The sequence below is a fragment of the Pseudopipra pipra genome, chromosome 27 (genome assembly GCF_036250125.1).
Source record: "Pseudopipra pipra isolate bDixPip1 chromosome 27, bDixPip1.hap1, whole genome shotgun sequence".
Classification (NCBI taxonomy): domain Eukaryota; kingdom Metazoa; phylum Chordata; class Aves; order Passeriformes; family Pipridae; genus Pseudopipra; species Pseudopipra pipra.
Genome location: NC_087575.1, coordinates 2839851 through 2867018, shown reverse-complemented (window position 1 = coordinate 2867018; position 27168 = coordinate 2839851). Strand labels below are relative to the sequence as shown.

Genomic DNA, 27168 nt, shown 5'->3' with positions numbered 1-27168 from the left:
ACAGTAAGTGCAAATATAGCTGTTCTTCTGTGAAAGCAAAGGCTGCAGTTGTTCATGTGGAACAGATGTATTTTGGGCTTCTAATCATTGGCATGGAAGAATGAGTTCCACATTTCACTTTTATAGCTCTTTCAAAGTGAAATATAAGGGAGCTTTAACGTTTCTTCATCAAAAACAACACTCATTTATTCGTTAGAAAAAAATAAAATTGCACAATCTGATTCCAGAAAGTGAGGATGACTTAAAGATGTTCTAAACTTGGCACATTCATTGTTGCAACAGTTCTAGGTATTTCCTTCTCTTTCCCCATAGCTGAAGATTTTCGTATTTCAGCACGTCCTTTGGTGTTTATAACTTTAAGAAAACAACTTTTTAAATCCTTACTTTTACCTCTTGGTACTCAGCTGGCTTTCCCTCGTTCTTTTTGAAGAGTTAGAAATAGTTTTAGTCATTCCCAGGTTTCAGGGATGCAGTGCAGGCTTAAACTGTTCACTGCTTTGTGACACAATTAGAAGAGACACAGAGGTGTGACATCCCTGTTCCTGAGAAGAGAACGTTCCAAGGAGACCTCAGTGCACCTTCCAGTGACAAAGGGATTCCAGGAGGGCTGGAGAGGGACTTGGAACAAGGGATGGAGGGACAAGAGAAGGGGGAATGGCTTCAAAGTGAAAGAGGGGAAGTTTCAGTGGGATATCGGGAAGGAATTCCTCCCTTTGAGGGTGGTGAGGGGCTGGGATGGAATGCCCAGAGAAGCTGTGGCTGTGCCATCCCTGGAAGTGTCCAAGGCCAGGTTGGATGGGGCTTGGAGCAAACTGGGACAGTGGAAGGTGTCCCTGCCCATGGTAGGAGGTGGAACTGGATGGGATTTGAGGAACCTTCCAACCCAAACCATTCTGGGATTCTGTGATTCCGGGGGTGGGAGGCAGCTGCAGACAGTGACCCAGCACAGAGCAGATGGTTCTGCAGTGCCTGTGCAGAGATAAATGTTACCACAGTCACCAACACTCAAAAACCCCTCATGTGGCTCCTCTGCATCACCCACCACGGTGGGAGCTCCTCCTCCAGCACCTGGGCATGGGAGCATCCAAACCTGCCTTGGCTCCAGTGAAGGGTCTGGCTGGGAGGGTCATCACCTCTGCTCCTCTTCTCCTGCTCACTAGAAAGTCTTCAGATAAAACACTCCTTATCTGCCTGATACTGGTACCAAATAACACCCAAACCCTGAGGAACGGTGGAGGCAACGCAAGGAGGAGCAGGTTGTGCCCTCTGAGCTTTTAGATCTGTGACTCAACTGAAAATAGGGCAAAGGTATAAATATCAAAGACCTCATATAAAAATACATAAACACAGGCCTCCGAAAGTGGGGAGGGATGGGGGACAAAACACTAATAAAAGTTCACGAGAAACTGTCATTAAAGTTAAAGGGAGGGCACATGTGATAATTGCTGTGTGGTCTTTACAGGAAACTGCAGGTTCTTGAATCTTGAGATCATCTTGTAGCAGAAAAAAAGAGATGCTGATCTCATTCTTCTCACATTCCATTATGAGTAATTGTAACTCTCTTTGTCTTTTTTCTTTTTTTTTTCTTTCTTTAATTGTCTCAAATGAGTACATCCGAAGATGTAATTCCAGTAATCTCCCAAGCCTCCCCTGGTCAGCAGGAAATCACTAACGCTCCACATCTTCTAATAACAGACCATCAGGTTGTCATCTCTCAAGCAATTTTGTTCTAATTAACCAGCTGCCTCCCAGGGAGCATCCAGCCACCGCGATCCGCAGCGATCCTGGATTTGATTTTGTCATGCCAGGGAAAGGAAAAAACAACAGAGGTTGTAGTTAACCCTGATGGGAGGAAATGTAGAGTCCGTTGTAAACAAGATTTTCACACATATTCTTCTAAGATACCGCAGCGATGGGCTCACTATTGTTGCAAGATAGATTGTGAGATTAGATAGAGCTCGTTCGGTGCAGAAACGAGCAAATCCTACACAAAGGTCCTGGTGAAAGTTTTAGCAAATATTTCTGAGTTAGGGCACCGTCCCGAGGAGCCCCTGCCCAGTCAGTTCATCCACGCGGGGCTTCAGAGCGTTGTGTTCCGTTCTGCTGAGAACGGTTTGGCTCTCACCTGTCGGGAGAGTCAGTTAAACCTTAAAACCAGCCCTTAAACCGGCCCCGGCACGGGAACTGCAGAGACACCGCAACCCCGAAACAGCCCGAACAGCCCCGGGTCCTGGGACCCCCGAACAGCCCCGGGTTCTGTGACCCCCAAACAGCCCCGGGTCCTGGGACCCCCAAACAGTTCTGAACAGCCCCGGGTCCTGGGACCCCCGAACAGTTCTGAACAGCCCCGGGTCCTGGGACCCCCAAACAGTTCTGAACAGCCCCGGGTTCTGTGACCCCCAAACAGCCCCGGGTCCTGCAATCCAAAAGAGCCCCGGGTCCTGTGACCCCCAAGCAGCTCCGGGTCCTGTAACCCCCAGATAGTCCCGAATTCTGTAACCCCCAAACAGCTCCGAGTCCTGTAACCCCCAGATAGTCCCGGGTCCTGTGACCCCAAACAGCCCCAGGTCCTGTGACCCCCAAATATCCCTGAACAGCCCCGGGTCCTGTGACCCCCAAACAGCCCGAACAGCCCCGGGTCCTGTGATCCCCAAACAGCCCCGGGTCCTGTGATCCCCAAACAGCCCTGAACAGCCCCGGGTCCTGCCGCTGTGGGGACTTTACGGTCGTTCGGTCCGTTCAGCTCTCGAGGGCGACACAGAGCCCTGAGCACAACCAGAACAGCCCAGCACCACCCCAGCACCACCCTAGCACCCCGAAACAGCCCAGCAGCCCAGCAGCAGCACAGCAGCACCCCGTGCACAACACCAACACCCTGGGAAACAGCCCAGCACCACACCAGCACCCTGTGCACAACCAGCACCACACCAGCACCCTGTGCACAACCAGCACCACACCAAGCACCTCAGCAGTACCCTGGGAAACAGCCCAGCACCACACCAGCACCAGTCACACCAGTCCCACACCAGCACCACACCAGAACCCTGAAACAGCCCAGCACCAGCCCAGTACCCCGGGGTACAGCCCAGCACCCTGTGAGCCAGCAGGCAGGGCACTTTCAAATCCCTTTTTTTTCAACCCTAAAGTGGAAGGCTGGACTAGAAACCCTCTGGCTTTTCTGGAAGTTCACTTTAGATTCAGTTTTGCAGCTGATCATGGCTGGGGGAGTTCAGCTTTGGTGCTGGCCGTGGCTCACCTCGTGCAGGGACGAGGCATTTCAGCCCCTGTGAGCCCTTGGTTACTCACAGCCGTTTACAAACTGCCTGAAAACATTGACTGGCTCTAAACTTCAGTCCTCCATCCACAAGAAGTGCCAAAAAAAGTTTGTCCACTCTTCAAATTATAGGATCGTGTGGTTCTGTGGTTTTCTGTGGTAGAAGCTCTGTGGTTTCTAAAGCTATTTTGTGCACCTCTAACACAGAGTAGCTGTTAGGCTTTGCTCAAATTGAATTTTCAAAGCCAGAATCCCAAGCTCTAGCAATTTCTTTTGCTATATTTAAATGAAACAACTACAACAAAGTCGTGTAGCCACTGCTATGGCAACTAGCAGTGTTGGGGGGAAACAGAGAGAGGAAAATTCAACCCAAACCCCCCATAATTTAGCAGGGAGAAAACTGTCCCCGTTGCTACCATCAGAAACCTACTTGGTGGCACCTACAAACCTTAAAATTCCTTCTTGTCCTTGAAGCAGCTGCTCTCAGCTGGGTCTGCCACAGGCCCCACCTGCCCAGGACATGTCCTGGGTGCCAGGAGTGGAGCAGGCAGAGCTCCTGAACTCTGGCCCTGCAGCAGCTCCTCTGCCATGGCCCAGGATTCGGCACAAACAGGATTCCCATGGATTTGGAGAGTAGGGAATGGGTTTACAAGCCAAACAGCAGTAACCTAAAGCACGTGGCCATGCTCAGTTCACAGGGCCTGGAGGTAACTAGCTCAACTTATTGATTCCCAGAGACTCCTTAAAGCTCTGTATGGTTTGATCCCACAAATCCCATTCCCAGCTGAGACTGGGAACAGCCTCTGCCATAAACCAGCACCCTCCACTTTCAGCACACAGAGGGTGTAGGGATTCCTCCTAAACTTCTCAGGCAGAAAATCTGTTTGATTTAATCTTTTGAGGTCTGACATTTCAGCCACAATTATTTGATCTTACAATATTTAGTGCAGACACAATAAAGGAGCCATAAGCACCTGCTTTATGGAATGAAGAAGGATTAACTTTCCCAAAACCTCCTTTCCAAGCACAAGGAGAGCAGGAGCAATGAAGTTTTCATTTACTCTCTCACCACCCTTAGCATTAGTTACCTGCTCCTTTACCTCCTCCCATTATAATTCTTTTTAGCAAATCAGAACTCTTCTGCCCCTTTTTGGTGAGCATAAATTCCTGAACATGGGAACTGGAGGTGAACTTACCTGGTACAGGTTTCTAATTAGATAGGGTATTCCTTTAAATCACTTTTACTGTGGTTTCTTGCACTTCTTACAGCTCAGAGCATTCCTGGAATTCTGACATATCGTTATGTCACCAGGAGATATTTGGAATATCACATTGGACATGATCCTCTGTGAAATTTAATATATTTTAATATGTTAGTGAGAAGCTACTGAGCCTGAGGCTTAGACACAAAACAAAACACACAGAAAAATATCCTCAAATCCCAACAACCACTTTTTTTACAGCCTGTGCACGATGACAGTGCAAGTGGGGTTTGATATCTTAATGATTTTATATTATATTGCAAAATAAGGGATATAGGAAGCCTGGGTGTCCTTCCTGTGGGTGCAAGGGTTGGTCAGAGTGTATAGGACTCTGTCATTCTGAAAACTGTGATCAAGGACATTTATGGAAGTTAAACAGCAGGAATATACGATGTTTGCTGTTGCAGAGTGTGACGAGATCTCATCAATAAGGAAGGCTCCAGCAACTGCAAGAGACGCTGCATCAGCACCAATAAAAAGTCTTAATTGTTGTCATTACATTAAAAAAAAAGTCAACCAGACAGGAGGGAAAAGGTACTTAGAGTGACTGCACTGATAGTCACCTCCAGCAGACGGGGATTCAGCAATTCCCGAGATAAACCTGGTGGCAATTCCAGCCCAGCTCCAGGAGCTCCGAGTTCCACCAGGAGAGCTGGGCCTGGGGCGTGTTCAGAACACTCAGCAAATGGTACAATTGTGTTTAACAGCTGGGCTCAGAGCTTGGAGAGCCTTTAGGTTCAAGTTTCCACTTGTAAATGCTTTTCCTGAGCAGGATGGAGATAAATCCCTTCCCAGGGAACAGGGTACAGGGGGGGCCTTTAGGATTAAGCATGGACAAGGAGGATTAGGGAAGTGTTTGGGAAAGCCTAAGGATGAGAACACTGTGCAAGTCAGACCCCAAAAATCTGAGTGGGAGCAAAACATGGGCCGTGATTTCATAAGAGATGATCTAATTGTAAACCTGTGCCAGGTAAATTCACCTCCAGTTCCCATGTTCAGGAATTTATGCTCACCAAAAAGGGGCAGAAAAGTTCTGATTTGCTAAAAAGAATTATAATGGGAGGAGGCAAAGGAGCAGGTAACTAATGCTAAGGGTGGTGAGAGAGCAAATGAAAACTTCATTGCTCCTGCTCTCCTTGTGCTTGGAAAGGAGGTTTTGGGAAAGTTAATCCACGTTCATTTTATTTTATAAGGACAGGAGGAACTGGGTTGGGAGTTGTGCCTGTGTGTGACACAACACAACCAAATCCTGGCTCCAGAATGTCAACACTCCAAAAACATTGCTGGAGACCAACCTGCCTTGGCAACCTGCTGGAACCAGCCCAGCTGGTGCTCCCCTGGCTCAGTAAACAGCGGGAGCACAGTGAGTCAAAGTGAATAAGGTGGAAGGGGCCGATAGTGAGGTGTGTTTTTCCAGGCAGTCAGTCCCTGGTGATCTCTCCAACCCCTCCCAGTGTAAATTTTCTGGATGTTCAGCGTTGCCACACACAAATTGTTTTGGGAAGGGCGCGGCGCCGGGTTTTGTGACTGCGCTGCTCCAACGCGGCCGGAACGGGGGAGAGAGGGAAGGACAGGAGGGAAAACAGCACAGAAAAGATCCCACACAGAGAATCCAGTGGTTGCTCAAAGGAAGATTCATGAATTTGACACAAAAACTTGTGGAAGTGTGGATTTAAAAAAAAAAAAAAAAGTAAAGAACGATCACCGAAGTCTCAGAGCTCCAAAAAGTAACTTTTCATTTATTATATTAAACAATAACAATTCTCTTATTATATTAAACAATAAACACATGAGATGGGTTAAAATTAAAATACCTTTCAATTTGTTATGATATTTGAAAGATAAATATAGCTACAACAATGTACATATTTGGAGATATTAGTCAAATTTAGGTCAACATTGCAGCTTTCACTTTGTGTTTCCACCTTTTTTAGGTCAGACTGGAGAATATTAAAAGGGACACCAGAAGAGGACTCTGTAATTGTAACAGCAGGAGGAACCACAGTCACTGTGAGTTTTCCTTTAGAAGTTAAACTTAAAGGGGAAGGCAGAAGTTGGAAAAATGAAAATTCCATTTTATAACAAATTAGCCTTTATTTATAAAACTTTCAAGTAAAAAGAGCAGTATATCAACTGATCAAGCAGGTGTGTCAATGAATAACAGTTAACATATTTACTCTAAAAATAAATCTGTGATTCCACCACACTCCAAGCAAAATTCCTTTCTAAGAAAAGATGGGTGTTGTGAAGTGTAAAGAGATGCAATGGTTGACACACACCAGAAACTTGGCTGTTCCACCAGTGTAGGAACACAATTGAATTAGATCATTAATAGCACAGATCAATTCACTTCAACAGAGTTCCAGCTCTAAACAAGGATTAAACAGAAATGAAATTCCTGAGAGGGAGGAAAAAAAAATGCAGAAGAAAGGAGAAATCAAACTCTTACACGAGGGAAAGCAACAACTCTACTTGGACCAAAACTCCTTGGGCCACAGTTCTACAGAATAAATATTCTTCTCAATGGAGAAACACTAAAGAAGAAATAGTAACCCCAAAAGGATTATAAGAAGAATCCAAGAAAAGTGCATTATCGTTGAGCATAAGATGACAAAATAACTTCTACAAAATTTCTGCCACCAGATTTCACAGACAGGAATTAAAAATAAAATAATTTAAAAAAAAAGGGTTACACAGACACAGCTTGGAATTTCCTACACTTTGAGGGCACAGTACATGGAATAAAATCCAGGGAGGACTGATGGCCCTCACAGGGCAGAGGCTCCACGAGGAAAAAATGTGCCTGTATAAAAATACTTCATCCAGCACTACTGTGGAAGGAGGATTTTCATGAGCATCTGGTTTTATTGCAGGATGACTGGGAGGTTTTACAGCGAGACAATTGGAAGGTGACTGAGGGAAATGTGAGCACACAGGGCTGGGAGGGCTCGGGTGGTAACTCAGGACCTGTGTCCTACGTGCAGGCCCAGGTGGGTAATTGTCTGTCTGTCCTGTTTAACTGTTGTGTCTCAGAGTTCTGTGCAATCCAGGCCTTTCCATGAGTCATCCCAGGGATGATATTCCCTATAAAACACATGTGTGCCACCATAAAACCTGCTGAGCTCCTGGTGATTGCTCAAGGTACCACAGAGTCTAATTCCATTTATCTTTAGTTAGAAAGTAGAATCACCTCCACTCTTTCCCCAAAGCCAAGAATGCAATGGGTAATCCTTCCTGAAGTGGAAATGGAGGAAAAACAGAGCTGGAATCCAGATGACAATTATGTGCAACCAACTGAACTGGAATGAAGCAAGAAAAACATGTTTTTCACCTCTGCCTGTGACTGTCTGGGGGATGTGTGTGTGTATGGGAACAGCTCCTTAAAAATAGTTTTTTAAAAAGGAAAATAAAAAAGGAAAGGGAGAAGTGAAACTACAAGCAAATGGAGGAGAAAACTCCCTGCCTCAGCCCAGAGAAAAAAGAAAAGATGACATGAGCATCACATGTGAGATCAGCAGTTGAGCCCAGATTCCACAAGACACCTTAAAAGCTCCAAAGAATGTGAAATCACATCCAGTGCAGATGATTCCTACTTTCTGCCAGGTTTCTCCTACACTTGGCACAGCTAATAAACACAGTTTTTCATGCCAATGAAAGAAATATAGAAACAAAATCGATTAGAAATAATTTCTCCTGGGTTTTTTTTTTCCTTTCTTTCTTTCTTTCACCAGAACTTTGAAATTCTCAGAGCCACGAGCTTAACCTGTGTTTCTGTACAAATTCCATTTCTGTACCCATCCCTGGTTACAGAATCCACACACACACACACAACTTCAATATGTAGAATATATCTGCATATTCCACATATTCACTGTATATACACAGTTTATGTACAGCACAAAGAACTATTTACTGGACAGAGCATGTGGACATGTGGAGTATATACACACACTATTATTACATTATACAATACACTATATATATATATACACATAGACACAGATAATATGGGTCTCACTGTACACTGTATATGCACTGGGGATGCTCACATTTGCCAGCTCTTGCATTGTACATATTTTCTCTGCTCAAATAGCAACAGGTTTGTGCTTTAAATTTCACTGTTCTGGAGGAAGAAGACCAATGTCTTGCACTAAAGTTTTGCCTTAAAGGACAAGTGCAGGTATTGTACAAACACTGAGTTACAGCAGAGGGAAACACAGTGGGGGATCTTCCTTTTTATGTGGAAAACTGTATTAAATACCAAGGGGAGAAATCACAGCTAAGTTTTCTTCTACTGCAGTGCCAACATTTTGAATCAAGAGTGTTTCAGTAAACTTAAGGTTCCTAAATCTAATACACTGTGCATAGAGAACATGTTCTGTCCTGGTTCATTGATCTGCAGTTACTGTCCAAGCAAATATGAGGAAGAGTCAATAAGGAAATAGGAAAATGAGCCCTAACACTACATGGAATGCTGGATTAATTCACATTTCTGCCTTCCTGCTGAAAATCTTGAAAACACCAACCCATTGCCTTAGAAGAATTATAAATTACAGTATTTTAGAGCCCTGACAAAGCAGCAGGAAGTCTTGTTATGGTGCATAACTCTGAAAATTAATCAAGCTATTAAGTCATCCACCCTGTCCCACTGGAGTGACACCATCCCAGCAGAGCTCCAGGAGTGGGTTTCCTTTCTCAAAGGGAGTTTTACTGTAGCAAAAGAGACCCCACAAGGACTCAGGCCCGAGTGAGAAGGAGAATCTTACACATGGATAGTTTGTTTAACTTCCCTGGGAATCCTGCAGCCACTTGCTTTTGAAAATTGTTCTTTTTATCTCATGTTATTTACAAGCAGCCCCAAGTTTGCTCTCAGAGACTTCAAGTCCTGCACACCAACAGAAAAGAGAATTTTTCAACATTTTAGTATGTTTGATCATTTAATCCTACATATTTTAGAGAAAAATTACCACAAGGGGAAGGGATTTCAAATCAGATTCTGTAAAATTAGCAATGCATCCCAGAGGGGCCATTAAAGGACAGTATTAAAGAGGATTACATGGTTGGTTTTGATATTAGAAATACATCTTCTCCCCTTTTGGGGGGAATTAAAGATTCACATTATTTGTAGTACCATTAGCACAGGAGACACACAGCAAAGAGGGAATTGTGACTCCTAAAAACAACATCCCAAAGGTGGCTGGATGGGTGTGTTTGCACATCACCCACCACCCCAAAGCCTGAGACCACAAATGCCACATCTTGGCTGCATTTCAGAGCTGAAAACTACCAAGATGCTTAAAATGATCCAACCTGATTCTTATCTCTGCATCAGGAAAGCATCCAGAATAAGGCAATCACAGCACAGCAGGGAGAGGTTGTTTGCATCCACTGAACAGGCACTATTGTTGTAACAAGAAAATAAAGGTAACTGAAGCAAGGACATAAAAACCAGAAATGCATTAAAGGTGATGAAGGAATACCACATTAAAAAACAAAAAAACAAACAAAAAAACAAACAAAAAACCCCAAAAAAACTGAGAAAATGTTGTAAGATAAGGGCTGCATCACTAAAACCCCAGAATGTTAAGCTTTGTATTCCCCCAGGGCAGGAAATAAGACTGAGGACACGTAAAAATGTTGTGGTAGGTTCCCTACTCTATGAGACAGAAAAGTCCAAGGCAAAGACAACTGTAGCTTTAGAATTCCTGTAATCAGAAAAGGCATTTTTAGTAAGTAAAGAATTCACAGCCTTATTTTTTTGTATGACATGTCAGACACGTGCTGTGCTGCCCTTTCCAGGTGGAAGCAGTCAGTGCATAGAAAACCTGTCCCTACCTGCTCTGGGGGCTGCAAACTGGATTTCAGAGCCAACCCAGACCACCAGTGCTGCCAGAACTTATGTGTGAATACGTATTTGGCAAATAAAAACTGATTCAGCTAAATCAGGTTTGATCTGTAAGCCCACAGGACTGGTGGAATTAAAGAAGCAGAGGCAGGGACACAGCCTGGGCTGTTGTGCTGGTTGGAGTAAACGAGGGCACAATGGGTTGGAGGGATGGACACTCCTCAAACTCAGCCATTTTTCCACTGCTTGATTTCCTGATTTCACAGGAAAGCAGCACCCAAACGTGTATCACCACCCTTTGCTTATGATACAGCAAAATTTTGCTTCATAATTTAACTGCCAAATGATTTGTCCAATTTACTGCAGCTGAACGAACTCCCTCTTTTACCACAATTATTAAAACTCAACGCAAGCAAATGTTTAAATTAGAACCACTCATTCATAAAGGCTTCAAGTCTGTACTCTTTTACACAGTTCACTGTATCCATCATATATAAACTGTTAGATTCTTTTGTAAAAGCCACATCTTCTGGATTAAAAGGGACCATCTAATAATGAATTTATGCTTTGACACAGATGATGCAGGTGACAAACTGATTAGGCTACCATGAATTATTAAATAAACGTAACAAGTGAAAGCTAATTCTGTAAATATTCTCTTCTTTATGACATTTTCTTTGAAGTTCATCCTGCAGCCTCCAACCCCCCAATGGAATTCAGGTTATAAAAAGCCAGGTTCACACGTTGCAGTTTCCTAATGTGCAACATTTGTCTTCCAGAGAAAAGAAAACTTTCAGTATCTCAGGATTATACGTTACATTTCTTACAAGCAATAAATTTTTATCTAGAACATATAATACAGCTTATTACAGTGTTTCCTGCAGATTATGCACTTGAGAGAAGCCACACAGAGCCCGGGCGGACGCCCCCAGCCAGGTCTTGTTTAAATCTGAAGGTGACTAAAATTATTTTCACAACAGAAACCAAGGGTTTAGTATTTTTACCAAAAGCCATTTTCCAAGGTTTCTCTTGGATGGGGTGGAGCCCAAGCCCCTCTTTAGGAGTTTGGCATGTCAGCCTTACTGAGGGCAATGGCCAACTCGAGGTCTTCTTGTTCTTGTCTCCGCAACCGGGCCAGTCTTTCTTGCTCTGCTTTCTCACTCTCCCTCTTGGCCCAGGCCAGCTGCTGCTCCTCATTTCCAAACTAAAAAAAAAAAAATAAAAAGGAAAATGGAAAAGAAATTAATAAATTTGCCAACCAGCCAGAAGAAATTATGTGAAAAAACACAATGAATCTGACTCGTTAAATACACGGGTCGAGCACACCGAGCTGTCTCAGGGCAGTTCTTCTGGATTAAGGTAAAAATCCACTCACTAATTTCCTCACTTTAATTTATTTCCTTAATTTTCTTCTGCCTTCACTTCCTCCTTTAATTTATTTCCTTAATTTCTTCCTCCTCCTCCTCCCAGCAGGAAGCTAAGCCACGTGGGCTGCACATCCCTGTATCCATGGCTCAGGTGGGTCTGAAAACAGCCACTGGAGCCAAAGAAAAACTCCACAGACACACAAAAAAAAAAAAGCAAAGTTAGTGGCTTGGGAGCACAGCAACTACAGCCATTTTTAAGGATAGGAAATAGCTGGTGAAACCAAGAGTTGTTTACTCCTGTGCAGCTCCACTGCAGAGTTTTATTGTGGTGGCTCCTGCTGAGGGTGAGGGGTCTGAGCAGGGATTTTTGACATGTGAGAGGCTTCATGACCAAAGCAAAAGTTACAGAAAGTGCTTCTGTTACTGTTCATAAATTACACACAGAGTTTTTCCAGTAAGAAATAATGTGGGAGAATCCAATTTCCTTCAGCAGAGAACACTAAGGAAATATCCCACATTATAACATTCAGCTCCTGAGCCTGTTTGGGCTCCCCAAAACACATTTAAATACAGTGCAGCCAAACTAGTCCAAAATTATATTCCAGTATTTACCACTGAAAGATGCAAAAGTTTGAACTTTTTTGCACAAAATCTACAGCTATTTTATTGACACCATAACAATTTTAAGCTCAAATATAATCTGCTCCTGTTTAATTTTAGCAGTTGCTGAGGAGGCCGATGGGAACAGCTGCATGCAAATGGCTGCATTAGAGCCACTTCTAAAATCTGCTTTGTGTTGGCTTTTTTTTTTTTTTGTGCAGGAAAACATATTATTTGGGTTTTTTTTTTTTTGTGAGGAGAAAAATTTCAGCTGGATGTATAGTGCAAAAATTCCTGGTGGGCCGGGACACAGTGACTGAGCACAGCCCACGGTGCCACCAGGAGCTGGCACAGCCTAAAATATTGAACTGAGTATTAAAAATGCAACCTTCACTGCTAGACCTTGTTTAGCACAATGTGATGGTCCCACCCCTGCCTCTTCCACGCTGCATTGTATCTGTAATTTTCTATTTTTTTTGGTATTTTTTAGGTATTTTTAAATAAATCCGCCTATTTGAATTTCTGTCAACCCAAGTCCAATTCTCCTTTAGTTAAATTATGCTCATCATTCCTCATTTTATTATGCTCATCATTCCTCATTTTTTATGCTCATCATTCCTCATTTTATTTCTCTCGAGATGGTTTTTCAGATGATTTGATGCAAAAAAAAATTTACATTCCTTCATGTAACACCTCTGCTTTCATCACCATCAAAATTTAGAGGGGGACCTTTGCATTCTGTGTTAGTGAAATACAACAAAAGTGTCACACATTTTGACATTTTCTTTTTAAAATGAAGAAAAACTACTATCATTTATCATTTAAATAACGTCAGCTGACAGGTAAGATTGAGAAGCTCACTAAGATTTTAAATAGATGATTTTTTTTCAAGGTAAAGATGGAAAATGGAAGCAGGAATTCTGTGCTTACTCCAAGAATTCAGGCAGATCCTTAAGCTGGGATGGAGAATGAACAGTTACTATTTCCAGAAATACAAGAAGCTTTGGTCAAACCATCTGGGGTGTTTTTTTAATGTTGAGAAACCAGTTTTATTCCTATAGCTTCCATCCTAGGATAAGGCTTCCAAAGAGAGTCCCAATTATAACTTGTTCGTGGGACACAAGTTATATTTTTGTGGTTAAGAGTGCTGAGTAAAATAAAAACAAAATAAAAGGAAAAAGAAGCAAGTGATTCATTGGAAACAAATCTGGATGGGCCTTATTACAAGTGGTTGGCATAAAGGAAAATTTTCAGGCGATAACTCAGTGAAATAAATATGGAACAGTTAATTAATGCCACTGATTGTCTGGAAAAAGGTAATTTACAGGTCATTTAATACAATAACAATTTTCTGTACATGTCCAGGTTTCAAAAATTCTATAAATCTGCATCACACAAATGTAATTTCATCAAAAACCTCTTTTTTTTTTTTGCTTTTTCGAAGTACAGTCAGACCCAAGGTATAAATGAGGAAACCAAATCTCAAAAACTGCACTGATTTGTGTTTACTGAATTTCCAGCTTATATTGGGAGAAAAAGTTTAGTCCTGTGTTCTGCTTCTTGGAAATTTAAACACTTTCTGTTGGCAAAAAGGTGGCTTTTCTTGTTGTTCTGTAAACTGCAGCTGGAACCTTGAAATACCCGAAATCTGAGCTACCAAAAGACTCTGTTTTGTTCCAATGAATCGTATTTAATGCCAGCAACAAAGTTAAGAATGCAAGGAGAATATAGGTAAGCTCTGGGTGCAGGAATTTGCCAGTGTCTCAAAAAAAAAAATCAAATTTCATAGAGTGCACTAAGATCTAGTGAAGGTTTTCATGTTCTTTCTTTGCAACAGTCAAGGATTTCAATTAAAAATTGGGTTATTTGACTGTTCATGTGTCAAAAAACCTTCTGTAAGTAAAAGTGATTTTCACTTCCATTGTGAATAAAAAGTTTCCCAACCACGAGGCAAAGAGAAGCACAATATTCTCAGTGATTCCAAGGTAATTAGTACATTTAAAAATCATACAGAAGGATTAGGAATTGTCAAGTGGAGCAGCATAATTGTGTTATAGGCAAGGAAAAAACCCCATAAACTGAAGAGAACAGGGATCAAATCTCTCTCTTTTCAGCCAAATTCAGTCAATGCTTCTTTTTTTTTTTTTTTTTTTTGTAATAGCAGGGAAAAATCAATTCACAAAACTGATTTAAAAATGTATTTCATTTGATGAAATGCCACTGAACAGGAATTACCAAGTGGCTGCTGCTCCTTATCTCAGTTTTCCTACTTTTTCCCTTCTCTTCTAAGGTTAATCTCAGCTGAAAACCTGATGGCACAGCAAATCTGACCCTCTAGGATGGGGAGCAGAGATTTTGGTCGATCATTTGATACAATCATTCAGAGTAAACCACAATTTTAACTTAAGAAATGCAGTGTGCAAAGTAAGATGGCAAGGATTGGGCAACAGTCATTCCATCCCATCATTTGGCTTTCGTTGCAGGAAGAAATTAAGATGTTGTTGGAAGAAATTTCAGATAAAAGCAAGTTTTGCGTCTTATTTTTATTAAGAATGTCACCAGTTTTTATACAATCAGAATTTAACTGTGCAAATCCAACAGGCTGTACCAGCTGTGGTCAAACATACAGAAAACCTTGAACTTGGACGTTTCCAAAGAGATAAATTACAGCCCTGAGGCCCAACTGAAATCTGAACAAATGGCCTCAACTAAACAATAGCAAATAGGAAAGTGATACACATTTAATATTAAATAATAAGTAGGAAAAAAAAAAACCAAAACAACAAACCAAACCCAAACATTAAAAAGAAACAACCTGAAAGATTCAGCTTAAAGCTCCCCACTTGTTGAACACTGAGCTGTGTCCAGCAGAGCTGAGGGGGAGATTAAATTGGATGTTTTACTGTCATAGAACAAAAACATGGGAAAGGAGGGAGAAGCCTGAGGCTGTGGATGGATGGAACAGGTTCCATCCACTCCTGGAAGCAAGAAGAACCACACCACTACTGCATTTCCAATGGTTCCCAACTCCAGCACCAAAACCAAAGCCAGGCTTTAGAAACACTGGTGATGAACTCACCTGGCTTTGCTTTCCAACCTCCTGGGACTGTCTTTGGGAGGGCAGGGTGGACCTTTCTATCTTGGTTCTAACAAAACAATTTTGGTTTTGTGGGTTTTTTTCTTTGTCTTTTCTAAAATATCAGTAACTGGAACAAAATTCAACAGCTAAATGTTCAATCTCTGTCTGGTCTGTGTCCCTCTACGACCACATTCCATCATATACAGCAAATGTTGTGACAGGATTGTCAGAATTTTTTCCACCAACAGTTACAAATGCTTTAGGGAAACTTTCCCTTTAAGGATTTGCTTCTCAGGATATGGTGAAATTGCTATAGAAACGTTCTCAGCAATTGCTTTTTTGAGTCTTTACATCATTGGCTACCAAAAATCAGTTTACAAAATAGCCTCCATGCAACAAAAACAATACACAGGTTCTGCTACAGAGAATTTGAGAGTAAAGGCACATCGTGCTCAAATAATTTAAATGCAAGTAAACCCTTGGAAATTTAGTATGAAAAACTTCTCTTTTATTGAAAGAATGCCTTTTTATTACAGAAATATTAATACAAAAACAATGAGGACAGCATGAAGGTACTGAGAGACAGAAGCCAGGGAACAGTAGGTTTGCAGGTAAAACAAAAACCCAACAGATTTGCTGCAAGCAGAGCAGAAAGTGGTTTGCTGAGACAAGGAACTTAACTTACAGAGCTGAAGTCTGCAAACCCCAAGGAAGAGTCTTTAGAAGTTTTACTTGAAGAGGAGGGAGCAAATGGATCTTTTCCACTAAATGGGTCCCCAAACCCCTTTTTACTTTGAAAGGGGTCACTGCTGTCAGCCCCAAATGGCTGGAATGGATCATGGGGCTTGGGAAAATCTGCAGGCCCAAGGTGGCTGACAGGAGTGCTTTTACCTGGAAAGTTTAGGAAAAAACAAAAACAAAAACAAAAGGAGAAAAAGAGAAGTTACTTACCATGGACAATGCAAAGCCCTGAAATAGGAAACTGTGCTGACACACTTTAAGCATCATCCATCCTCCCTGGGGTGAAAATTTACCCAAATATAATGGAATTCATTCCTCAGTGCAAATCATCTCAAACAGTTGTTTTATTTAAATGGGGGTTATTGTCTTATACATACCAAAATATTAATACCAGCAAGCTTTTAAATGATAAAACCCAATAGGAAGGCATTTGGTCAAAAGAATTTGACAGGTATGACTTTGATTTTCCAGGATTAGAGGCATTTCAAGTTTAAGTTTGGGATTATATAAAAGGCAAAATACATAAAAATATGTATCACTAAAGATAGATCATGATAAATAGGATTAAATGGCAACTTAGCTGTGACTTTACAGAATGCCTGCATTCTGCTTTTTTTTCCCTGGGACTGGTTTATCCTTCTACCATCACTTTTTTACAAGGAAAAAGAGATTGATTAAGAAAACACCTCGTTCTGGGGTGCTTGCTCTGCAACCCACCTCTTGTAGGTGACTGCTTGTTCTTCTATTCCACCCCAATAACAAATGAAATCACAGCAATTATTGTGTAATGTAATAATGTTTGTATATTTTCTTTGTTGCAATTAAAACTTCAGTGGTTATTTTTTAATTCCCCTTGTCATAAGTACTATTCTGTGAGGTCAAATAACCAAACAGATAAATGTATTTTTTTTCCTCTTAGAAAAAAAAAAAAAAGATTCTCCTGACAAGTACACACCCAATTTCCAGGGAAAATACTCCTTGGATTACATATACTTGGATTACATATACTCTTGATTACAATGTGTACTTGATAAAGGAAAATCTACAAACATTCTTAAAACAAGCATTTACAACTTTCTGTGTAAGAACCTGAATCACAGACATTATCTGCAGCAAAGTTATCATCTGTTCTGGAATGTCCAATTCTTGGAACTATAATTTAACAGGAATCTTATAATGTATTCCCATCAGAGTAATCATACTAGGAAAGCACAACCCCCAAATTTCAGGGGGTGTACTTGGCATGTCTCAGCCACAGCCTGGGAGCTTTTAAGGTACTTTGGCAGCTGCTCATGAACTTCATAATATTTGCTCAGATCTGTGGAAATCCTCATTTATCAAAGAGAAAGAGAGCAGAAAACTTGGACTAAATTGATCACCTATCCAGCAGCTGCCATTAAATCCCAGCTCAGCCTCTCCTACCCCAGGGCCAGCCCAAAGTCCATCTTCCCTTGCACTCAGCTGGTCTCTATTCCCAAAGGTCAACAGGCACAGGGAGCTGAAGGAATCAGGTGCACAGGGAGATGAAGGAATCAGGTTTAGAGGAGCTGAAGGAACCAGGTGTACAGGGAGGTGAAGGGATCTGGTGTACAGGGAAATGAGGAATCAGGTGTACAGGGAACTGAAGGAATCAGGTTTAGAGGAGCTGAAGGAACCAGGTGTACAGGGAGCTGAGGAATCAGGTGTACAAGGAGGTGAAGGGATCTGGTGTACAGGGAGCTGAAGGGACCAGGTTTACTAGGAACTGAGGAGTCAGGCATACAGGGAGCTGAAGGAATCAGGTGTACAGGGAGCTCAAGGAATCAGGTGTACAGGGAACAGAAGGGATCAGGTTTAGAGGAACTGAAGGAACCAGGTGTACAGAGAGCTGAAGGAATCAGGTGTACAGGGAAGTGAAGTAATCAAGTTTACAAGGAACTGAGGAATCAGGTGTACAGGGAGCTGAACAGATCAGGTGTACAGAGAACTGAGGGACCTGAGGAATCAGGTGTTCAGGGAGCTGAAGGGATCAGGTTTACAAGGAACTGAGGAATCAGGTGTACAGGGAACTGAAGGGATCAGGTTTACAGGGAACTGAGGAATCAGGTGTACAGGGAACTGAAGGGATCAGGTTTACAGGGAACTGAAGGGATCAGGTTTAGAGGAGCTGAAGGAATTGTGCAGATTCTCAGCAGTGCAGTGTCAATGTCAGAGTCAGATGCAATACAGGCACTGAGCTGCAGGGGAAGTGGGAAGCAAGGAAGTCCCCAGCTGAACAAGCACACAGAGACATGGAAAACAAGACACGTGCAGTAAGGAGGTAGAAGTGGATTTGTTTTGTCTTGAGAGTGTTCAGTGGGAACCTGATCATAGTCCTGGAGGCAAGTCTTCCATCAGGAGAAAGCCAAATGGATTCAGACTGGACCAAGGGAGATTCACATTAGACAACCAAACATTTTGAACACTTAAGGATCCTCCAGACTGCCCAGGGAACTTATTGCATTTCATCACGATGTCCATGAGGTTTGAGAAATGGTTTCTAGAAACCCCACTGGTTTAGCTGCCTTGAAGCTGCAGGATAAAGGAGACCTCTCAAAGCTCCCTCCAGTACAATTGGCCATGGTTCAGCACATGCTCCATCCTGGATCACAGATCTCACAGGGATATATGGATCCCCATGGTAGCAACCACATAGAGGACTCCTGAAGAGAGGCAGGTCAGGCCAGTGATTTGTTCTTTATGGAAGTAAGTGACCCAATATGCAGGAAATTCCAGCAACATTTGCTCTCCTCACAAGCACAGACCCCCCTTCACCCCAACCAGCCTTTCCTACCAACAGAGGTCATGGGATTAGTTGGGTTGGGTTGGAAGGGACCTCAAAGCTCACCCAGTTCCAATTCCCTGCCACAGGTTCCACTAGACCAGGTTGCTCCAAGCCCTGTCCAACCTGGCCTCGGAGAATTGCAAGAGAATCAAATTATCTGCGTTTCTAATTGAAGGTCAAGGCAAAACAAAAGCCCTCTACATTTTTCCCTCCTTCCTCTATTGCCAGTTACCAGCAAGAAAATTCCCCCTCATATCCTCCCCCCTGTATTGCCCCAAAGCAATTTGGAGTGACAGAGGCAAACCCAGCCCCTCTTCAGCTGCCCTTTTTTCTTAGGTTAAACCTTCTGCTACCGAAACCACTTTGTGGAATTGGTGACTGTTAACACAAACTCCGGGTTTGCAACGGATTTGTTCAGCAAACTTGGCTTTTCTGGGTGGCCTGTTTAAGGTTCTTGCACAAAGGTCCTGGTGGTTTTGAACCTGCACAGAGCATCAGAGTTTCTTGTGCTTCACCTTCACAAAAGATCACAAAGAATCACTTTGCTGTAGAGGAAATGTCACCATGTCACAAGAGTTAGTGCTAATAATAAGGACAATTTTCATTTTACACTCTGAGTGCTATTTTTTTTCAGGTGTTAGGACAGAATAGGGTGATAATGTTGTTATTTTGAAGAAAAAGTGAAAGAGGGAAACCCTTATACAGCGGGGTTTCTTTTTTGCAGAGCAATTTTAAGGGCAGCACCAAAGCTGAACACACCAATCCCAGCACTCAGAAGAGCCCCTCAAAAAACCCTGGAATCCCAGAATCTATCCTGAGTTTGAAGAGACAGTTAATGATTTTACACATCCTGAGATCACCAGAAGACTTTTGCAAATTGAAAAGAAGCAGCTGCTCACCCAGCAAAGCCCACCCCTCCCTGAATGCTGCCAAGGGACCTTCAGATCAGATCAGTGGGTGCCATTGTCCAGCTATCCTGGGTTCAGGTGCCTTACTCTCCCTCACCCTTATTCTATCTTTCCCTTTCTCCCCCTTATGCATTTTCCTTTAAGTGTGATCTTTATGCTTTTAATATTACCCAAATAATAACACCCAAACCAGCAACACACCTGTTTAACTTCGGAGACAAAACTGCTCCAAAATAAACCCTACATATACATGTTTACAAACACTAATTATTCAGTGTTGTCTCACTCTAATCCACCCCAAGGGATTTATTAATAAGAACCTGGGTTACCCTCCCCTTTCTGACAGAGTCCAACTGCCAAATCCAGATCCCTCTTTCACCACCCTCTGTACGTTATTACAGTTTCTTTTATGCTGCCACGCTCTGCAAAAATGGGTTTGAGGCCTGGCAGGAGTTTGTTTGGTTCAGTTAGAAGTTCAAATTTACTCATTTATTAACCACAAATTAGTAATAATGGCACCAGAATTATCTATCTGACATCTTTGCTGGCTTACACCACGTGTAAGTCTCCCAGAGCAGTAAGTGTACACTTAAGCACTCAAAGATTTTTGCATTTCCATGTTTAGCGTGTCAAGACTGTGGGTACAGTATTTTTATAATGTAAAGCAAAAATACCCAAACCACGTAAAAAAGTCACCAGTTGAACTGAAGGACACTGTGTAAAATTCTAACACTGCAAAATATACTCTCAGTAGTAACTGAGGCTGCATTAATCCTCCATTTGCTGGAAAATGTTGTATTTTTACACGGCCCTGCTCACCATTTTGAGGCATGGCAGCACGAAAGTGCAGGCAAGCAGTTGTAACCCTTATTTGATTTTTCTGCTAATAGTTTCAGGGGAAAAAAATTCAGAAAAAAGCACAACAGGTCCTATTCTGAAACCACAGCAGTTTCAGCAGTTACCCAAGTGGTGCACCCAAACCACACCGAGGACTCACTTCAGCAAAAAGAGATGATGAACAAAATGGTTTACCACAGCAAGTGCTGTTACTGAGAGTGAACTCCACCCATACAAAGGGTTTATCTCATTTCTTACCCCACAGCAAACTCCAATTTAGAGGGTTAAGATCTACATTTCAAGGCAAATAAAACCTCACTGGTCGGAGGCAAATACAAGTTTTGTCTTGGTGAATTACCAGATGTTGATAACGAAGCAAAACATTTACAGTTTTCTCCACATTCTGTGTTTCAATGCAGGGCTTAACTTTCTGCTTAGAGGAGGATCTTGCTGAGTGATGAGAAGCAGAATTTTCCCTGCTCATGGGCTAACAGGGCAGAGCTGAGATGACACAACTTCAAACTTTCCAGGAAACTTTCTTAATTGAAAAATATGCTTTGAGAAGTCAGAGTTGTGCTGCAGAGGATAAGGAACAATAGTGTGAGTCAAGTCCACACCTGTGATTATACCTGAATGTATAATCCCAGGGTTTCTACATCTGCTCCTCACGTGGCAGGGCAAGTGTTACTCTGCATTTGGAGGCTGCAGAGTGGAAGGTCCCTCCCAGCACATCTTCCTCTTGGCACTTTATCAAATTTACATCTCATTCCTAACTCACTCAGCATGTTTTCACCATCCTATTAAACTACTCAGCTCCTTCACTGATGCAGAGTAAAACCTTCATAAAGTGAACTTTAGGAACTTAGAGAAAAATGGATTACCAGTTTTCAAACTGTGCCTGAAGGTTAGTTACAGTAAACCCAATTTTCTACAGAACACTCAGCAGTATTTGGCTTCAACAGGGGCTATTTCTGTGCTGTATTTCCAACTCAACTGTTGGGTGATAACATTCTCTGCACAAAATCACAACATGGGTTTTCAGTAACAGAAGGAAAGATTTTTCTTGTGCAAAACCCCCTTGAAACTGTTTTTTTGCTCGATATTTGCAAAGTCTGCCCCTTGAGCTCGCCCGTAACCCCCAAACCCTGCGCTGGAGAGAAATATTCTGAAACTCTACAAACTCCCCGAAAGGTGAGAAATCGTTATCACCTTCAGCCCAAGAACCTGTTCTGAAACAGCTTCTGAACAGGCCCCTTCAACCATCACTACTGAAATATCTTTACTGCCAGAGATCAGCACAAACAAGAGAATCAAAGCGTGAATGGAATTTTTAGTTTGTGGCCGGGCAGGTGCTCCACCCATGAGTCATTTATCCTACCCAACAAGGGATGCCTGGGCTCTAATGCAACTGTCAGGGCTTCAAGAAGTCATGAAAAATAAAAAGCTTTTCCTGTCAGTCACAACTTTGAGGCTCATTTTCTCACTCTCGGCTGCAGATGAGGGGAAAAAAAAAACAACAAAGGTAAACAGGCCCTGTGGTACTTGTGAATAACTCTGGGTGCTCAGAAAGTTCTAAGGAAGCAGGTGTGTGGTACCACACAGAAATAAACATCCCAACACCCCTGTCATCTCACCAAGAACAAAGAACAGAGCTCTGTATACTCTGCTCTAGAGCAAATGATTGATCCTCACAACTCAAATAAATCTACGTTATTTGGAATTAAATCCAAATCAAGGAGATTATTTCACATTATTTTTTCTTAAATAAATCTATGTTATTTAGAATTAAATCCATATCAAACCAAGGGAATTATTTTACCTTATTTTTTCTGATTAATACAATCCTTTCTTTTCTTCCTACACCCCCTGATTACATCCATTACATCTAACATGGTTTCTTTCTTTTAAAATTTATCTCACTAAACACACAGAGCAAATTTCTATGCAAATCCTGGTGCAGGTCAAAAAAAAAATGACCAGGAAAACGTGATGTGTTTAAACACTAAGTATTGCTAAGGCATCATTTGCTTTCAAGAACTGAACCCAGTAAATGCACATAATAAATGCATAAAAGGCTTTGGCTTGCAGGGTTTCTTAAGCAAGATACTGAACAAATTGTGAAGCCTTAATTTTGATCCAAGACTCTGAAGACAAACAGATTATTAAAACCCATTTCTAGGTCCAACTCAAAGAGTAGTAAAGATCTGAGCTTTTTTCCCCCTCACTAAAACCTGTCAATACAAGGTCAACGTGCACCGACAGTGCAGAGGAAAAATAAGTCTAAAATTGTAAAAACAGTCAAACCATAAAATGCCTTAAATTTAGAGAAGTGACACATACAAAAAAGGACTATATTTATCGTTGACATGAAGGAGGAGGAAGCATCAAATACAAAGGAAGAGCAGCAGAACAGGCTGCACAAACATCGCCTGCCGTGAGCTGCCTGCACTGCCCTGGGCTCTGCCAGCAGCTGGGGATGCACAAGAGGCTCCTAAAATGGTTCAAGGGGTGCAAAAGACATCCCAAAAGAGGGAATCTAACCAAAAACTTCCAGCTGGACAATCCTGGAATACGTGTGGGGTCATGTGGGTGTCCACTTATTAAAGCTCTGAGGTCAAACTGACCACAGAATATCCTCTTTTGGGATCCCTTTGTGAGCACTTGAGTGGGCAAATCTATCCAAAATTTCCCCTGCAATCTCCCTGCACCACATCAACAGAACAAAAAGCTGCTCTGGGACTTGGCTGGTTAATTTTTCTTGCATTTCCAGCTTCTCTGGGGCTGACAACAACCTCCTGCAACCACATTCGTGAAGAAAAGGCAAAGGATCCTCATCCCAGACTAGGGAAGAAGTGTTCCTGCAGATGATGGATTACAGCACCCAGCACAGCTCAAAGTTTTCAGATTAGTTCAATAAACACAATACTAAGATCCTGAAAACCTGTTAAGATCTCAAAGCCCTGCCCTCTTTTCATTTTTTGAAGCCACCAAGAGGTTCAGGTATCGTTTCTCTTTATCTGCCAGCTGGCAAGATGAAGAAAACAGGACTTGATCAGTCAGATTTTGCTTAAATCAGCCTCTTCTGCCTTTGTAGGTGGGGCAGCAAAACACATCTTGAAGTTTTGCAATTCGTGGTTTGGTAAAACCCCGAAGCCTACCACCTTGGCTGGTTAAATTTATTATCAATACCATCATTACTATTATTTTGTAATCATTTCTAGTCACTTATATCAAATATTCTGTGCAAGCCTTTGTGCTTGCACTGAGGGCTGGAGCTCCACACAAGCCAGGCCCATCAGAGGGATCAGAATGAAGCTTCCTAAGCCAAGGCAGGCTGCTGTCCCCTGCTCTGTCTTCTTTTTCCAATATTTTGACATTTCAAAACCACAACCAGTAATAAAAACACTGTGAGAACAGAACTGAAGCCCTTAACCCAAGAGGTTTTAACAGAGGTGTTAACCACTAACCTCTGAAATGCCAGTCTATAAATGGCCATCACACACCAGAGCTACAAAAAATTAATGGATCACAAAGCAAACCCAAAGTTCTTTGACAAATTCCCTGTGAGTATCTGGAATAATAATTTCCCAATATCATTTATTTTAATACCTGTATTTCAAATAGCAGCTAAATAACTCCACTGCCTTCTTTCCTATATGGGTTGAATTCAACATGTTATTCCTTTAAATTTGCCCACAGAGGTTGTGGACTCCCCAGCCCTGGAAGTGTTCAAAGCCAGCTTGGACAACCTGGAGCAAACTGGGCTAGTGGAAGGTGTCCCTTCCCATGGTAGGGATTGGAAGAAGATGAGCTTTAAGGTCCCTTCCAACCCAAACCATTCTATGATTCTGTACATCCCAAGTTACATTGTATTTTTCTGCTATTTATGTACTGGCATCCTAAAGAAAAACTGAATTTTTGAAGCACATTAGCATTGAAGAAGTTCACTATTAATAGAACACTCACCACCTCTATCAGTCACTAATATATAATAATATAATTTAATATAAATTATAACATCTGCACAGGCTAAAGAATGCTAGAGTAATAAAATACTTGGTTTTATTAAATAATCATTGCAAGAAAGTGACACACTGAAATTGGAAAGTACATTTTCTTCCTGTGTTTTTAGGACTTTGAAAGAATAAAAGTTAAAAAGGTCAAAAACCACTCTAAGCAAGCAACAAAAATTTAGAAGAGGTTGAAGGTTCCACACTGGTTACTGTGAAGTTCCTTGCATTGATATCACAGAATCCCAGAATGGTTTGGGTTGGAAGGGACCTTAAAGATCATTTCATTCCACCCCCTGCCATGGGCAGGGACACCTCCCACCAGCCCAGGCTGTTCCAAGCCCTGTCCAACCTGGCCTTGGACACTCCCAGGGATGGGGCAGCCACAGCTGCTCTGGGCAACCTGGGCCAGGGCCTCCCCACCCTGGGGGAGGAATTTCTTCCCAATACCTACTCTAGAGTCTCTCCATTTTTCCTGCAGGGTCCCTTCAGGCCCTGGAAGGCCACAATTAGGTCACCCTGAACCTTCTCTTCTCCAGGCTGAGCAATCCCAATTCTCTCAGCCTCTGTTCCCTCTCTCTGCTCATCCTGGTGGCCTCCTCCAGACTTGCTCCAACAGGTCCATGTTTTTCCTGTGCTGGGGGCCTCAAAGCTGGATACCTTTTTTTTAATTAAAAAAAAAAGAAGTATCATTTTCACTAGTCATTGATCTTGGAGACTCACCATGAAGTCTCTTCTTCTTCTTCTTCCCCAGGGTCTCAACCACTATGTCTTGGGTGATTCCAAAGGTTCAAGTATCCTCCACTGCTCCCCAGTAAACTCTGCCCATCTACTATGCTCATTTTTTTTCTAAATGCTTCTCTTAACTTGGATTCTGGAATTCCACCAGGGATTGGCTTTCCTTGTCTGTAATTCCTCATAGCTGAGCATGTTCCTGCAGCATGGGAGAGTGTCCTGGGAAAGCAGACAGTGTCAATTTGGAGTCTTTGGGGTGGGACGTTCCTCGGCACAGGGAAGGAATTTCAACCCTATTCTAAAGTTCTCCAGGCACCCCCAAATTTGGGTACTTTTATCCATTGCTCCTGGAATGAAGATTAAGGCAGACTCACATTCATGCCCAGAACCTGTTGATGGCAAAAAGTGTTGTCACTGACCTTTTCTGTCACCCACATGCACCTGGACCATCGTTAGTTGAGCAGGGCCAGGAACATTTGTTTGGAGGATGTCAAACATGGATGGAGTGATTTGTTTGGATTGCCTGGTGACACCTGCAGGAATACTGAGTGGTGGATATGGAGTGAATGCACCAGTAGCCTTAAAGGCACTAAACCATCTCTCTGTCCCTTGGGTGTGTGAGTTAACCTCTGGAGGAAACTAAAGAGGGCTACAGGAATATTCATATCTGGTAAAGCCCAAAGCATTATCAGGAACTGATTGTATCCCACAACTTTTGGTGTGCCATACCCAGTTGGGAGCTGGGTCACACGGTCTTGACCTTGCAGCATTAATCCACAGGGAATTCTTCTGCCTGAAAGAACGCAGGAAAGGCAGGTAAGGTGGCACCAGCACTGCCCTCCTCACACCCTCACTGCAGCAACAAGGCAGGGGCATGACCTTGTGTATTAGGAGGGGTCAAGTGTTGCTCTTCCTCCCTGGATAGAGAGTGACTTCCTTCAGGAACTGGAGGAGCTGGTGAGGAGTCCATAGCACGGAGAGTGGTGTGTCAGATGCTTGTCAGTAGTGGTTTGTCTCACTGGTTAACAGTGCTGCTATAACCGCAATGTGGAATGCATGGGGCTGCTCTGAAAGGAAGTGGTAAGGGTGGGGCAAGAGCACTGGGTCCCACGATCAAAGCACTAGAGCATTGAATTTTACTTATAACCCAATCACTGACACCCACACAGCAACTTCCTGTACTTTAAAAAAAAAAAAAAATAAAAAAAAAATCTGTTTCTCTCTTTCTGTAATCAACAACTTTTACCTAGAAACTAGTTAGTGGTGAACTCCGACTGATTTCAATCTGCAGCTCACAGCAGAAAATATCATTTTTCATCTGTGAGAACCTACAAATGCCATTTTAACTGACAGGTTTCAGTCTACCAGTCCTTTCAGACTTTTTTTGTTCTCGATTTCATAGAAGTCTTATAAACCCTGAGAAGCAGCGTAAGAAATATAAAGCGCCCAGAAGTTCCGTAGTGCTGAAAAAAAAAAAGTACTTATAAATCTACAAAACTCAGCTACATTTTAGGGGAGCTGGAAAAAATAATGTGCAGTGGAATTCAGATCACAGGACAGCTTTGTTTAAGAATGTTGAGACACACTATTATTGTTTGTTTTCCATTTATCACAAAAAGCATACATGTTTCTATCTGGAATTTCTCTGGTGTTTTTTGAGCATTATTCAAGATTTAACATCAATAAATATAGAAATCCTTCCACTCC

General features: G+C 42.3%; 2 protein-coding genes across 5 annotated transcripts in view; both read right to left on the bottom strand.

The window, feature by feature from the left end:
• Positions 1–27168, bottom strand: part of TINCR (TINCR ubiquitin domain containing) — a 123345-nt gene that overhangs the window by 91238 nt on the left and 4939 nt on the right. The window lies entirely within an intron of this gene.
• The window catches only part of EPS15L1 (epidermal growth factor receptor pathway substrate 15 like 1), a 50915-nt gene continuing 30002 nt past the window's right edge, over positions 6256–27168 (bottom strand). For 3 of the 4 annotated variants that reach the window (XM_064637463.1, XM_064637464.1, XM_064637466.1), the window contains 2 exons: positions 16113–16318; positions 6256–11585 (listed from right to left, as the gene is read on the bottom strand). In XM_064637463.1, coding sequence (XP_064493533.1) covers positions 11439–11585; positions 16113–16318 — 353 coding nt within the window. In that variant the 3' untranslated portion in view covers positions 6256–11438. The remainder of the gene's footprint in view (positions 11586–16112; positions 16319–27168) is intronic. The other variant, XM_064637465.1, reaches the window with a different exon arrangement.